Below are 12,821 nucleotides of genomic sequence, written 5' to 3'. Positions count from 1 at the left end.
GCAAAATTAAAATCAATACTCCAAACCGCTCATCCCTTGGTGCAAGGTGTCCTAAACCGATGGTGCCGGCACATCCCACAGCCCATCCCACTTGCGATTCTGTCTGCCCTTATGCATCAATTGATCAGTGAACCAAAAAATTATTCTAACAAAAAGTAGGGAAAAGAAGGAAGAATAAAAGCTACTAAAAAAATCGAGAGAGGGGAGGTATCGACAGCAGCAAAAAAACGAAGATAGTAAAAGAAATATCGCTATCTGTTCATGCCTAATTTCAACTAGTTGAGTGTGTGGAGATCCTCCATAACAATTTACAACCACTTCTTCTATAAATCAACGTATGCACGATATCTGATTAGCACAAAAAATCCTTGCCCAAACAGGAGCGATCGGCAGAAGGGACGGTCTCCAGCCGGTGGCTTCACACGGGAGAAGCGGCGAGCAGGGGAGGTCTCGCTTGGAGGAAACGATCGACAGATTCACAGATTGGAGGTGTTGTGTTGTACTGTAGATGTATAAGGTTATTACCTTAGGGGTTATATCGGTCAATTTCTTCAAAAGGTGAAATAAGGAGTTTTTGATAAGTGAAAACCTGATGGTTTGTACACCACGATGAGCTAAGGTCTTCGCAACTGGGATTCTACCAAGACGAGTATGCCAAATAAAGCATGAAACTTTTATGGGAACCGTTTTAATCCATATAGTCTTTGGGGCTCGATATGTGTTCAATTTTGAATCCATAAATTTATGCATAGACTTTAAATAAAACCGTCGTCAGGATCGATATGTGATATAAACTAAACATATGCAATGTTAAAAAAAAAATGATTACATATTATTTGTAATCGGAGGTTGAATTAATTACAACCGCATGTATCTCTTTCAACGATAAGATAGAAATAATCAAGTAACCAAATCAGTCAAACCATTCGTCAGCGCCTGTTACAATACGCAGACCGCAGACCCCCTTCTGAAGATTATAAATGAACCTTTTGTCATATTCATCTTTAACAATCTTTAACCCAAAATGAAATCATCCCAAATTCTTTCTTCTTTCAAATCAATCATCATATTCCATACCCTGATCACACTACTTCTCGCAACAACTGCTACCGATAATCTTAGACCACACCTCGGAATCGGTATTTCCATGGTAGCTCCGGCTCTCCAGAACTGGAAAGCAACTCTCGATGACCAAACCCGTAAGCTTCTTTCATCATGGGTCGGGTCTGACCCATGCAACAACTGGGTCGGCATTGGCTGCAACAACACAACTCATGTCATAATTAGCATCAATCTTGATCGTTTTCACTTACGAGGTACACTCGATTATCTTAACTTCTCGTCTCTCACAACTCTCCAAAGTTTGAATCTTTCCACAAATCAACTCACTGGATCAATCCCGTTACAACTCGGTGAGTTAAACTCCCTCGAGAGTCTCGATCTCTCATCTAACGGTTTCAACGGTCGAATCCCATCTTCCTTAGGGAACTTAACTCGATTGTACTACCTTAATCTTCACGAAAACTCACTCTCTGGCCCAATCCCGTTTCAACTAGGAGGCCCAAAAGACCTTCTAGACCTTCGGCTTTCAGTTAACCATCTCTCCGGTTCAATCCCGAGTTCTTTTGAAAACTTCACTCGACTCGAACGTCTTCACCTTCATAGCAACCAGTTAACAGGTTCCATTCTTCCCAAATTGGGAAACCCAGAAACACTTATGGATCTCCGTCTTTACTACAACCATCTAACAGGCTCAATCCCGGGTTCTTTAGGAAACTACACAAAGCTTGTATCGTTGTATTTACATCAAAATCAACTATCGGGTTCGATTCCTCCGGCTTTAGGACAACTTAAATCGCTTCTTGATTTGGCATTATCGCTTAACAATCTTACGGGTTTGTTTCCTGAAGAACTAAACAACTTAACGGAAAAACTGGAGACATTATCGCTCGGAAGCAACAATCTATCAGGACGTTTACCAAACCGTATATGCAATCGTGGGTCGCTCCAGATATTCACGGCAAACAGCAACTCATTCTCGGGTCGGATCCCGAGTTCGATCAGAAACTGTAGTAGATTGTTACGACTCAGGCTCGATGGGAACTGGATTACAGGAAACATATCGGATGTTTTTGGTGTGTATAATGACTTGGAGTATGTTGATATGAGTTATAATAATCTTTATGGAGGGGTATCTACAAACTGGGCGAAGTGTCGTAGCCTAATGGCTCTCAAGATGTCTAATAATAATATTTCTGGAGTAATACCCGACAATCTTGGAGACTCTCGGTTGCAAGAAGTTGATCTTTCAGCGAATAAGTTAACTGGAGAAATCCCGCCAAGTTTAGGAAGATTAAGTTCGTTGCTCGATCTTTTTCTAGATGATAATCGTCTTTTGGGAAGCATCCCTCGTGAATTCGGGAAACTTATGAATCTTGGAAGATTGAATTTGGCAAAAAATGCTCTCAATGGTGGAATTCCAAGTGAAATCGGTGGCTGTTTAAGGATGCGGATCTTGAATTTGAGTGGGAATGATTTACAGGACACGATTCCAGTTGAACTCATGAGGTTGGCTGAGCTTCAAGTTCTTGATGTAGGTGACAATAGGCTCACCGGAGGACTTCCACGAGAGATTGGAGGTTTGAAAATGTTGGAAATTTTGAACATCTCACATAACAATCTCACTGGTTCAATCCCATCCACTTTTGTTGACCTTTTGAGTTTGATCACTGTCGATATATCATACAATCAGTTTGAAGGTAAGGTTCCTGATATCCGTATCTTTCAAGAAGCACCATTCGAAGCAATCGAAAACAACAAAGGGTTATGTGGTAATATCATTGGTTTAAATAATTGCCTTACGAAACAAAGAACTCGCAAAAACATCCGATCTCTTCTGATTCTGATTATACTTCCAACCGTGTGCTTCCTTTTTCTCTTGATCGCCGGAATCTTGTTTTTCCGGCGATCAAAAGAGAAGAAAAACGAGCCGGAGGAGTCTGTAAATCACTCTCCTTTCTCCATCTGGAGCTACGATGGGAAAATGGTATACGAAACCATCATTGAAGCTGTTGAAAACTTCGATTCCAAGTATATAATTGGGATCGGGGGTTGTGGAACAGTCTATCGAGCCGAATTACCAACTGGTGAAATAGTCGCTGTGAAAAAGTTTAACACACAAGAAGACAACGAGTTGAGGGATGTTAAAGGTTTTGAGAATGAGATCCGTTCATTGACCGAAACACGACATGTTAACATCGTGAAGCTTTATGGCTTTTGTTCGCATCCACGACACATGTTTTTGGTGTATAAGTTCATAGATGGTGGAAGTTTAAGAACGATACTAAATGATGCTGAAAAGGCCAAAGAATTTGACTGGTGCAAGAGGTTGAATGCAATCAAAGGTGTTGCGGATGCATTGTCGTATATGCATCATGATTGTTTGGAACCGATAGTTCATAGAGATTTATCGAGTGGTAATATTTTGTTTGATTCGGAGTATATTGCTCTCTTGTCGGATTTTGGCACGGCCAAGTTTTTGAAGGCTGATTCGTCGAACTGGACTTCTTTCGCAGGAACTTACGGTTATAGTGCTCCGGGTATGAAACAAAAAGATACATATATGTATTAAACACAATATACATATACATACATATATAGGCATAATGTATGAAATTGTGCACAACCACAATCCCATACATATAAGTACTTATTTACTGATTTACATATAAATATGTAAATCAGTAAATATGTACGTATTAGCAACCAGACACATCCACGTCCATCAACACAATGGATGTGTCCGGTAATGATACATGCATCATAAATACTAGTATGCATCATACACCCTGAGTCATATTTGGTTTGATGATCATGAATTCTTTGTATTGATACGTAGAATTAGCGTATTCAATGGCGGTGAATGAGAAGTGTGATGTCTATAGCTTTGGGGTTCTTACACTAGAGGTGATAATGGGAAAGCATCCAGGAGATTTGACAATGTCAAGGTTAAGTGTTGAAGAGTTATCAAGACAGGTTGTTCTTGACCAACGACTTGTTCCCCCTACGGGTCAAGTTGTTGAAATTGTGAACGGCGCTGTAGAGCTTGCTTTTGCATGTTTAAACACCAACCCTCGCTCTCGTCCATCGATGCTACAAGTTTCTATAAAACTGTCAACAATTATAACTTTTATATCTAGATGATCCAAGTGTAAGAGAAACTAGAAAGTTATGAGGTTATAACAGGGTTTTGATAATTAAGAATTTAACCAAAGGGGGAAAATGTGATAGAGATTGACTTGTTTATTCTAAAGAAATTGATAAAAAAAATTTGTTTTTGTTGTAAAATATTTCGAAAAGGGTATGGGAAGGGTCAATTAGCAAATGAGGGTTTTAGGGATTGGATACATCTTAACACTAGAATTAAAGAGCATGAAACTAGTATGGAACATGTTAAAAATATAAATACTTGGTATGATTTGCGTTTAAGATTACAAAAAAATAAAACTATTGATAATGCGGCTCAAAAACAATTAGAAAAAGAAAAAATTCATTGGAGACAAGTTTTGTTGAGAATTATTTCTATTGTGAAATTTCTTGCTAAACATAATCTAGCTTTTCGTGGTACTAATGAGAAATTATATGAAGATAACAATGGAAATTTTTTAGGCTTATTTGAAATGTTGGCTGAATTTGACATGGTTTCTTATGACCATATACAACATATTACAAATGAAATTGGTATCCATAAACATTATCTTGGGCATAGGATACAAAATGAATTAATACTTTTGCTTCTTCAGAAATAAAGTCTATGATTATTAAAAAGATAAAAAATGCAAAATATTTTTCTATAATACTTGATTGTACTCCCGATATAAGTCACCAAGAGCAAATGACTATTATTTTAAGATATGTAGATGTCTCGTCAAATGTTGTTTGCATTGAAGAATCTTTTTTAGGGTTTTTAGATGTAAATGATACAACCGGCCAAAGACTCTTTGATGTTTTACAAAATGAATTGAATTTGCTTGATCTTGACATTAATAATGTACGTGGACAAGGTTATGATAATGGATCAAATATGAAAGGAAAACATCAATGAGTGCAAAAAAAAGCTTTTAGATATAAATCAAGGGCTTTTTATACTCCTTGTGGTTGTCATAGTTTGAACTTAACTTTATTTGATATGGCTAATACTTGTGGTAAAGCTAAAGGTTTTTTTGGAACAATACAACGTATCTATACAATTTTTGCAAATTCCACTAAGAGATGGCAAATTTTAAAAGATAATGTGAAAGGGTTAACTCCTAAATCGTTGTCATCCACTCGTTGGGAGAGTCGTGTTGATAGTGTTAAAGCTATAAGATTTCAAATTTTTGATATACAAAAAGCTTTACTTCAAGTAGCCAAAAATGATAATGATCCAAAATAACAAGTGAAGCTAAATCCTTAGCAAAAAATGAACTTGGCAACTTTGAGTTTATATTGGCATTAGTAATTTGGTATGAAATGTTAAACACTGTTAATTTAATTAGCAAACAATTGCAATCAAAGATATGCTTATTGATGTTGCTATGGAAAAAATAATGGGGTTGATTTCGTATTTTAAGGAATATAGAGAAAATGGGTTTTTAAATGCTTTACAAACCGCAAAAGATATTGCCTTAGAAATGGGGATCGATCCAATATTTCCTAAAAAACGTGAACCTAAAATAAAAAAAAAACATTTTGATGAGATTTCAAACGACACTTCTTGTAGTTTTTCACAATCCGCCCAAGAGAAATTTAGAGTTAAATATTTTATTTATATTGTTGATCAAGCAATTACTTCTTTAACTACAAGGTTTGAACAATATCAACAATATGATAAAATATTTGGCTTTTTATTTAATTCAAAAAAATTGCTTTCATTAGATGATATAACATTAAAGTCTTGTTGTATGTCTCTTGAAACTTCACTCAAGAAAGGTGAGCAATTGGATATTGATGGAAATGACTTATATGTTGAATTAAAATTACTTTTACATCTCTTGCCTAAGGAAAAATTGACAACAATTGATATTCTAAATTTTTTAAAACGTGTTGATTGTTTTCCTATTACATCTATTGCATATAGAATTATGTTGACTATTCATGTTACTGTTGCATCTGTAGAACGGAGTTTTTCAAAATTGAAGATTTTGAAGTCCTACTTAAGATCTACAATGACTCAAGAACGACTTAATGGATTGGCTTTGATGACGATTGAGCGTTACATGTTGGATAAAGTTACTTATGAAGATGTTATTGAAAAGTTTATTTCAACGAATATTAGGAGGATGGTTGTTTTCAAGTAGAAGCTAATTTTTTTTGTGTATTAATTTGAATGAAATTTTATTGTTATGTATTTGCAATAGAAAATTAAATTATAATTTTTTTTTGCTTAAATTTTGAGATCTTTCAAATTTTAGGGCCTATTTTTTGTTAAATCGCACAGGGTCTCCAATATCTCGGGGCCAACCCTGAGAGAAAGTTATGAGGTTATAACAGGGTTTTGATAATTAAGAATTTAACCAAAGGGATTCTAGCCTATCAGTATCTTGGTGGAAAGTTGTTCATGAGTCATAGGTTGAAGGCAAGTCTTGACGGAGACAAAATGAATAGTTTAGGCAGGACGGAATCGTGGAAAAGGTAAGGGCGGTACAGTCGTCGGGAAACGATAACTCGACCATCGGTTTCAGCAGGTTCGTGGCTTCACAATCTAAAAATGGGTTCGTGAACCCGTTGGTGAACCCGTGCATATGTATTAGAATGTGGGACCATTGTGTGTGTGTTTTTTTTATTGAAAAGATTCCCTGCAAAGAGTTAATGAATGTGACTAACTCTTAAATAGCATGTGATCTTTCACTTTGACTACATTCGTACGAGTTCTTTTTTTATTTTTTACTTTTTTGTTTTAAAATTTTATTTACTCTATGATTTTGTAGTATGTTTTCATACTATATAAAGATGCATAAATAATTCATTCATTAGTAGTGTTTTTACTCTGGAAAATTTTATATTTCATTCGATTCTTTAATTACATTCAATGAATTCCTTAGGAAAAGTTAAACAAACCGGTTTTACCAAAAATGCAAATCCACACAACGCCGGTTCAAGTCAAGATATTCCATTTTCTTTTACGGAATTTCAAATCATCAGCAATACCAACACTACCAACAAAACCAAAACTATCCACAACAATGGCTTCCAGAGGAAAATCAGATTATAATCCATGGAATCAGTTTTCTCAAAGGGTCTAGAAACCTAATTTCATTCTTCTCAACCTGAGAATTTCCAGTTTCGTGATGCTCAAAACGTAAAATCTGACAGTTCTAGTGACAACCCGACTCCCAAAAGAAACAGAAAAGAAACCATCGAGGATTTGCAACTCGTTGCTGAGAAAAAACGCAACTATACACACCGCTAGACGCGAAAAAAATTGGGTGAAACGCGAAGAGTTGACTTTGGCTAGGGCATATGTTGATGTTTTTAAAGATAAACAACACATAAATCAACAAATGTTTGAAATATCATTTACGAATAACGGTGGCACTATTAGCGGCGCTATTTACTGTTATTTACCGTGAATCTTATCAGCGTTATAGCGATGCTACACCTGCTTTTACAATTTCGTACATATTGGACTACTTTAACAAAGAAAAAAACGATTATGTGTTATTTCAAATAATAAATATAATTAATTACAAACTACAAAGTAACAAATGACAATTTCTCTTTCTCGTTTGTTTCAGTACCTAGAAACCACAAACGACTTGAGCTGCGATGATATTTTGATACTTTTTAGTTTCCATATTACTATATTATAATATTATACATAGGTTATTTTATGTTTTTATATGATTTTTTATGATAATAATTCTATATAGTTTTAATAATCTAATATATAAATTTTGTATAAATATATAATATAAATTATAAATAATATTAAAAAAAACATTATACCACTGCTATACCACCGCGATAACTATGATTTCAAATAGCGGCATGTGACCGCTATTAAATTTCGACCGCGATAACTGCTTAGCTAGCAGGAGATCTGAGGCTGGTGTTTTACAATCTTCACTAAGCAGGTATCGGAGGACTATTAATCAGAAAGGTTTTCCTCATCAGCAAGCTTAGGAGTGGTTGAAAGACAACGATAAATAGGTACTGGTTACACTTGGTGAAGACTCTCCACCTCTTTCTTCTAAACGAACCAAAACATCTTCATCCAACGCTTAGACATCATCTTGTGATCCATTTAATCCTCCTGGATTCTCCCCCCAATAACAACAGTCGTTTAGTGTTGCAGACTCGCCGACTCAAAGAAAAAGAAAATAAAAGAAAGCGGCTTCAGCATCATCAACAAAAAATGAAATGTTGGATCTCATCAAACAATTTGTCGGAATCAAGAATGCAACCGAATTTGAGACAGAACAGAGAAAACGATATCGGGAATAAAAATTGTGCATTCTCGAAGCTAATGAAGAACGAAAAGCTCAATTGTTGGATCGGGAGATAGATAACCAATTTATAGAGTATTTTCTCCGACTGTGTGATCATTTGACCAAAGGTATTTTGCGCAAGGTGCTTGAAAGGAAACAACAAATTGCAACTAAGTATGGTTGAGAATTGAAGAATTCGTGAAGTTAAAAATGTCGGCATGATTTGACTGGAGAATCTTTCTCTTTATTATTATGTTTTTTTCTTTTCTTTTTCTTTTTATTAAAATTCTCTATATGTACCCTTGTTTCATTTTATATATATATATATATATATATATATATATATATATATATATATATATATATATATATATATATGTTTGTTTCATTTTCTCTCTATTCAAAATGAATCCAAACGTTCGGGGAAAATAGTAATGGGAGTTAACGATAATAATTCATCATCTGATGATGAACTTATTAAAAATTATTTGTTACTTGTATTATCTCGTACTGCACAACTTCTTCTCCATAATAATGTTAGTTCAAGCAACATTCAAAGGAGAAACATAATCCACAGAGATCGTTTAGAGAATTGTTGATCAAATATTATTTTGTGGATGATTCAACCTATGGGCACATGCAATTCCCTAGAAGGTTTTGTATGAGAAAAGGTTTGTTTATGCGACTTCTTGGTAACATGAAGATAAATTATCCTTATTTTCAAACAACATGGGATGCAACAAATCAGAGAATTTTCAATGCGCTACAAAAAATGCACACTAGCAATACGTCAGTTAACAAAGGGTTATAACTCAGACTCGTTGATGAGTATCTAAATATGCCAAAAAGAATTTCCCGTGAAGCTATTGAAAACTTTTGCTACGGTGTTATCCAAATGTATAAGGCTGGATATTTATGCCGTCTGACATCCACCGACATTTAACTTTTGTATGAAGCACATGAAACTAGACATGGATTACTGGAATGCTTGGTAGCATTGACTGCATAGATTGGAATTGAAAGAATTGTCCAACGGAATTGAGAGGCCAATACATGAGGGTGACCATCAGGATTTATGGTTTTGACATGCATTCTATGGTGTAACTGGCAGGGATGGTTTTGTAGTGGTGCCCGGTGTGGCACCAGCAACACCTAGTTTTCGTATATGCAGTGTAAATTTTTTCAAATTTTTTATTTATTTATATATTGGCAACTACGTAAAAAAAATTGGCAACTACGAAATTTTTTTTGCCACCCAATTGGATCAACCAAACCCAAAAATATATTTATAACTTAGACTTATCAATTAGTAGTCCAAAAAGCCTATTAATTTTAGCCCAAAAAAAAACTAGTGTAGCCCAAAGCTCATTTGGATAATTGGATCTTTTGATCCAATTGGGAGAAGGGCAAAAAAACTTGCGACCGATGAGATGAGTAGCAAAACAGAAAGCAAAAAAAAAAAAAAAGTCATCGACACAGTGAAGTCGACTTCGAGACTTCGACTGTGACGCACGCCTCAGCCCTCACGAAGACTTGCTTGGTGTTGATGCTTCCATTGCTAATTCCTTCTAATTTCTTGAGTATCTTGTTGATTGAGTAGCAAAAATCGATTCCCAATTGTTCAATTCGACTCCAAGTGACCAAACCCTAGCTAAGAATGAAACAAGTAAGTGTTTGAAAATTGAAATTTTACCAATTTGTTTAGGTTGAAATTGCTATGTTTTTATCTTGAGTTTGGTGAAATTGCTATGTTTTCATTGATGTTATTGACTTATTGATTGATTTGGTGAAATTGCTATGTTTTCATTGATGTTATTGACTTATTGATTGATTTGGTGAAATTTTACCAATTTGTTTAGGTTGAATTTGCTATGTTTTTATCTTGAATTGGTGAAATTGCTATATTTTCATTGATGTTATTGACTTATTGATTGATTTGGTGAAATAAAATTGCTATGTCATATTGTCTTTATTGAAATTCAATTTTGATTTGGTGTAATTTCTATGTTTTGACTTTTGATTGAAGCTATTGGATGATTTGGTGAAATTATTAGTTATTTAGCTTAATGTTGAATTGTAGGTTACCCTTGGTGGTTTTCTTACCAAGAGACCAAGACCTAATATTAATTAAAGTGGTGAAGGATCTTCCCAAACACCAATCACCAACCAATCAATTCCTTCGGTCTCTAATGCAATTCCACAAACACCATGCTCTAATGAAACTAATGATGGTGTTGATTTGAAAGATCTTCCAAAGGACCCGACGGATAGGCCAATGATTACAAGTTATGCCTCAAATATAAGAGATGATGTAAGAAGGGCATATTTGCTTCAAGGACCTTGTCAAATAAGGCTACATAAGTTTCCAAAAAAGAAAATAGGTGATAGATTAAGAAGCTTCGTTCCTTCATGGTTTAACGATTTTGATTGGTTGGAATATATTGTGAAAAATAAAAAAGCATATTGTTTATATTGTTATGTATGTGGAGACCTCATGGGACAAAAAGGAGGGAGAGATGCATTTGTTTCCCAAGGTTTTGATACTTGGAATAAAAAAAATGCATTTCGGACTCATGTGGGTAATGTTGATAGTTTTCACAACAAAGCAAGAGGAAATTGTGACTTTTTATTGAGAGAAAAACAAGCTATTAATGTAGTCTTGAGGAGGCAAACCGAAGCAGAGGACCATAAATATAAAGCGTGATTACGTGTTTCTATTATTGTTGTTAGACTTTTATTGAAGACCGGTTTACCGTTTCGTGGTAATGACAACTCGGTTAACTCGGAAAATAGAGGGCTTTACATTGAAGTGTTAAAAGTCATTCGAGAGACTAGTTAAGATATTTTCAACAATACTTTAGAAAATGCTCCTAAGAACAATCAACTTATTTGCCCTAAAATCCAAAAAGAACTTGTGCAATGTTTTGCACAAGAAGTACTTTTTAGTATTAGTCAAGAGATTGGTCAAGATGTATTCGCTTTATTGGTTGATGAATCTAGCGATGTCTCAAAAAAGGAACAAATGGCTATTGTTTTGCGATATGTTGATAGTCTTGGCTTTGTGAAAGAAAGATTCATTGGAGTTGTGCACGTGAAAGATACATCCTCTTCGACAAACAAAAACGCCTTAAATGAAGTACTTACAAGTAATAAGTTGAGTTTTAGTCAGGTAATTTATTCTTTACTTTTTGTTACTTCAATTTAATTTAATTAGCTTTGTGTTATATTATTTATATATTTTTCAATTTTTTGAATAGATAAAAGGACAAGGTTATGATGGGGCTAACAATATGCGAGGGGAATTCAATGGTTTGAAAGCTTTGATATTACAAGAGAATGACACAACTTTTTATGTACATTGTTTTGCACACCAACTTCAATTGGTGGTTGTAGCTGTAGCAAAGAAGCATGATGGTGTTAGTGACTTTTTTGAGTAAATTTCGTTGGTGGTTAATGTTGTTTGTGCCTCGTGTAAAAGAAAAGACTTGTTACGGGAACAAGCAAGACAAAGGGTGCAAGAAGGCTTATGTAGTGGTGAACTTGAAACAGGAAGAGGATTAAATCAAGAGACTACACTTGTTCGGGCGGGAGATACAAGATGGGGTTTACATTTCAACACACTCACAAATCTGATGAAGTTGTTTGCGGATGTTCTTGTGGTTTTAGAATTTGTGAAAGTGGATGGAGGGTCATTGGCAAACCGCCAACAAGCGTCCGAAATTTTAGCATATTTTCAACCATATGAGTTCGTGTTTTACTTGTATATGATGTATGACATTTTACACCTCACGGGTACATTATCAAAGCAACTTCAAAAAAAAGATCTAGACATTTTAGAAGCGGCTTCGATGGTTAGAGGGACAATGGAAGCATTGCAATCTTTAAGAGACACGAGGTTTGCTACCATTTTGCCAAAGGTATCCTCTTTTTGTCAAACACACAATATTGCTACTCTGGAAATGCAAGATTTTTATATTGGTGCGAGAAACCGTACGACCACAAAGACCAATAGATTTCACTTTGAGGTTGAAATCTTCAACACAGTGGTAGATATGCAACTGACAGAATACCGGGATCGATTTAGTGAAACAAGCACCCAGTTACTAGAATACATGGGTGCTCTGAGCCCTTGTGATAGATCTTGAAGGACAACTTGAGATATTTTATCACTCTTCCATCAAAGATGAGCGTTTTACCACTTTGAAAGGAATTTTCGAGCTTTCTCGTTTGATGGTTAGTACGGGGAAACATCGGTCTTATCCTTTGGTTTATAAGCTTTTAAAATTAGCTTTGATATTACCCGTAGCAACCGCTAGTGTAGAAAGATGTTTTTCGAAGATGAAGCTCCTGAAG

The 12,821-nt window shown here is 35.1% G+C and overlaps 2 protein-coding genes and 1 pseudogene across 2 annotated transcripts; all 3 read left to right on the top strand.

Annotated features, from left to right (window-relative positions):
* The first annotated feature begins 781 nt into the window (after positions 1 to 781).
* LOC145057357 (uncharacterized) lies at positions 782 to 4,347 on the top strand. The gene is made up of 2 exons (XM_079005173.1): positions 782 to 3,599; positions 3,899 to 4,347. Exons 1-2 carry the CDS (start codon positions 1,025 to 1,027, stop codon positions 4,201 to 4,203), a joined length of 2,880 nt encoding a protein of 959 aa, XP_078861299.1. The 5' UTR covers positions 782 to 1,024; the 3' UTR covers positions 4,204 to 4,347.
* LOC145060409 (uncharacterized) lies at positions 4,269 to 6,338 on the top strand (annotated as a pseudogene).
* A 5,152-nt stretch (positions 6,339 to 11,490) lies between these two features.
* LOC145060408 (uncharacterized) lies at positions 11,491 to 12,613 on the top strand. The gene is made up of 3 exons (XM_079008081.1): positions 11,491 to 11,637; positions 11,726 to 11,901; positions 11,947 to 12,613. The coding sequence occupies exons 1-3, from the start codon at positions 11,491 to 11,493 to the stop codon at positions 12,611 to 12,613; spliced, it is 990 nt and encodes a 329-aa protein (XP_078864207.1).
* Positions 12,614 to 12,821: the final 208 nt, after the last annotated feature.

The sequence above is a fragment of the Lactuca serriola genome, chromosome 6, assembly GCF_051521515.1.
Source record: "Lactuca serriola cultivar US96UC23 chromosome 6, Lser_US96UC23_V15, whole genome shotgun sequence".
In the NCBI taxonomy this organism is placed as follows: domain Eukaryota; kingdom Viridiplantae; phylum Streptophyta; class Magnoliopsida; order Asterales; family Asteraceae; genus Lactuca; species Lactuca serriola.
This window is presented reverse-complemented; position numbering and strand designations above follow the sequence as displayed.